Below are 3,219 nucleotides of genomic sequence, written 5' to 3' on the forward strand. Positions count from 1 at the left end.
GGTGGATCCAGTCCGCCGACAGCACACCGGTGCGTCTGGAAGGCCTGGGGGGGGGGGCGGCTTGGGAGAGAGCGGCGAGCGGGCACACCCGGCGCAGGGCCCTGCACGGCCCAGCGGCGCCCCCTGCTTGCCGGGCGCCCGCCGGTGGCGCCGCGCCTCTTGTCACCCCCTCACCCCTCCCCAGCAAAAAGGAGGCTCAGCCGCACCTCAAGGAAGCCCCTGTTGTCGAGGAAGCGGCGCACAAACTGGATGATCTTGGCGCGCGTGTAGAAGATGTCCCTGATGGGCGGGTTGCTCATGAGGTCCAGGTAGCGCTGGCGGTAGCGCGTCTCCTGCGGTCACCGCGGAGCGCGGCCGGCGCGGTGTCGTGAGCGGGGCATGGTTGGTATTGAGGAGCGAGAGATAGTGGGTATGGGTTGGTGAGGGTCGGACGGGAGGTTGTGACGTGTGTGTGTGTGTGTGTGTGTGTGTGTGTGTGTGTGTGTGTGTGTGTTTGCGCGCGCGCGCGCACCTGGTTGGCCGGCGTTCCCAGGCCAGCATCCCTGGTTGGCCCGTCGTGCCGCCGCACCGCGCCGCCCCGGGCATCGCCCTCACCCTCTGCCTTCCCGGCACGCCAACGCCAGCCCCCCCGCCGACAATGGCATCCCGTGCCCGGGCATGCCCCCGCCCGGCCTCGCGGCCCCCCCTCCAAACCCCCCTCCAAACCCACCTGGTTCGTCAGCCCCGACCGCCCCGGCGGCATGTGCAGGCACGGCGCCAGCACCGCGAACTTCACCGGGAAGATGCTCAGCTCCCCCTTCTGGCTCTTCCCGGGGTACCCCTCCACGCCGATGATGTCGCCGCGCTTCGCCTCGTTGTGCAGCACGAGGAAGCCGTCCTCGTCCTTGTCGCTGTTGCGCGCGTCCGCCATGACCTGGACCTTGGCGCCCTCGCCGCGGAGGTCGTAGAACAGCAGCTTGCTGCCGCTCGCGCGCTTGGTGTACACGCGGCCTGGGTGCAGCGGGGTGGGGCAGCGGGGTCACGCCGCCGCAGGCCGCACGCGAGCCCTCGCTGGTCCCCGCAGCCCCAAAAGCCCACCTGCCCCCGGCCCGACGCGCCGCCAGCACGCTGCTGCCCCCGTTACGCCCCATCAGCACTTTTGTCCGCGTTCCTCCTTTATCCTCAACACCCAACACATAAATATGCATTACCACGCAGGCACGCAAACACACTCACACGCACGCGCGCGCGCTCGCGCCCTGCACCCCGCACCCGCCAGCGACACCGTGACGTCCTTCAGCTGCGCCCCGGCCTCCAAATCCTTGAACTTTGCCACGTACTCTGGGATGCTGCTCGTCACGGGCCACTTGTGGGGGTAGGGGTTGACGCCCTTGGCCTTGCGGCCCTCCACAAACTTGACGCGGTTCTCAAAGTAGAGGGTGGGGTCGAGCTCCTCCGCGCTGTCGTCCAGGAGGGCGGCCTTCTTGGGGGCGGCGGGCTTGGCGGCCGCGTCGGCGGCCTTCTTGGCCTGGAGGGGGGGCATGCGTGCACGCGTGCATGCGCCGGCGGCGGTTGGCGCGACAGGGGCGCGGGCGCGGCGCGGAGGGCCGACGCGTGCGCGGACCGCTGGCGGTGTGTGTGCGCGTGTGGGAGGAAGGCTGGCCCGCCCGCTCCCGATCTGCGCGGTGCCATCATTTGCACACCCTGCTGCTGCTCCTGCTGCTGCTGGCAAGCACACGGCCGCAGATCGGTCGGGGCGCTGTCACTGCCAGCCAGCCCAGCTGCTCACCGCCTTCTCGGCCTTCTCCTTCTCCTTTTCAAGAGCCTTGGCGCGCTTCTTGTACTCGCTACGGGCGATCGGCGGTGCGGAGGCAAGCAGGCAAAGCTCATTGACATGGGCTGCACAGTCGCCATGTGCAGCACCTGCACCAGCCTGCTGCGGGTGCAGCCGCCGCCGCGCGGCAGTGCGGCGAGGGCTACGGCAGCCGTCCGCACGACACAGATGCTTAAATATAACTTTCATGTTGATGCTGCAATGCGAAAAGTGCCCATTGGAGTGCTGCTGCATGGTGGCCCACCCACCTCTTGCTCATAGGCTGGCCGTTCTCATCCTTTAGGTCCTCCGACCACTTTTCAGGCAGAGCAATTGCCGCGGGCGCCTCGGTCGCCATCGTGGCCCGCTCTCCCACTGTCAGATCGCGTTCGAAAAAGAGGAGTTTGTGTCTCGACTGCACCTGGCTATTAGCAGCCTATCAAAAACCAAGTGTCGATCGCCACGGAGATGACACACAAACCCGTGGACTGCCATTCATCACTGTGTCCTCCTGCTGCCCTGCTCTTGCCCTGCACGCTTCAAGCCTTCATTTGGTACCGCTCTGATTGTCAAACCGCTCTGATTGCGCCGCTACTTGCAAATTACAACATAACCTCGCGTTGGTTTGCTGCGCATGGCTAGCACACCAATGTCACGGCCGCTTGCAACAGCAACCGTCAACCGACGACAAACAGCACGATGCTGATGCGGCCTCCCAAGAAGCACACTTGCTGCAGACCCGGCGGCAAGCGCCCAGTGACATCCAGCTGCTCGACGACCTGCCGGCGTCCGCACTCACAAGTATCCACCCCAACGGGCCCATGGCAACCCAACCGCGCGCGCGTGAACCCTGCAGCCCGCTGCCCTGCCCCTGCCCCTACCCCATCGACCGCTCGCCTGCTCCACCCCCTGTCCCCAAAAACGCACCACGCTCACCTGAGCCCCGCCCGCGTCAACCGTTAACTCATTCAGCCCCCGGCTGCTGCATCAGACACCATTCTGCACTGAGCGAGCATGCACTCGGGAAGAGTGCATGTTTGTATCTGCTGCAGGCTGTTCACCCTGATTTTGCGCATCAAGTTTGTCGGCGCCACAACAAGGGCGATTCTGAAAAGGAAGGCAGGTGCGCGTCTTGGACGACCGCTCCTGCGTGCCTTGGACGACTTCCTGCTCTGATAGTGAACCCATACGAAACAGAGGAAGCTCACAGCATCATCAGCGATAAAGCAAGTGACATGCATCCTGTACGGTGGCAGCCAGATGTGGCAGACCAAACAAGCCAGCGCTTTGAACGCTGCTGAATTGGAAACAGAAAAACCCCTAGTAAGGCCCCCCGCCTCACCTCTCTGCAGCAGAGCTGTACAGGGGCCTCGCATGCCTACTCTACAGACCTTGATCAGGTTCCCTCGAAGGGATTTAAGGTTGTG

The 3,219-nt window shown here is 65.0% G+C and overlaps 1 protein-coding gene across 1 annotated transcript in view; it reads right to left on the bottom strand.

Annotated features, from left to right (window-relative positions):
- MNEG_3626 (lysyl-tRNA synthetase, class II) overlaps window positions 1–2,150 on the bottom strand; it is a gene marked incomplete at both ends in the record, with an annotated part of 3,305 nt that extends 1,155 nt beyond the window's left edge. The window contains 5 exons of the mRNA XM_014047893.1: window positions 207–332; window positions 710–990; window positions 1,252–1,507; window positions 1,769–1,826; window positions 2,062–2,150. Coding sequence (XP_013903347.1) covers window positions 207–332; window positions 710–990; window positions 1,252–1,507; window positions 1,769–1,826; window positions 2,062–2,150 — 810 coding nt within the window. The remainder of the gene's footprint in view (window positions 1–206; window positions 333–709; window positions 991–1,251; window positions 1,508–1,768; window positions 1,827–2,061) is intronic.
- Window positions 2,151–3,219: the final 1,069 nt, after the last annotated feature.

The sequence above is a fragment of the Monoraphidium neglectum genome (genome assembly GCF_000611645.1).
Source record: "Monoraphidium neglectum strain SAG 48.87 unplaced genomic scaffold scaffold00464, whole genome shotgun sequence".
Taxonomy (NCBI): domain Eukaryota; kingdom Viridiplantae; phylum Chlorophyta; class Chlorophyceae; order Sphaeropleales; family Selenastraceae; genus Monoraphidium; species Monoraphidium neglectum.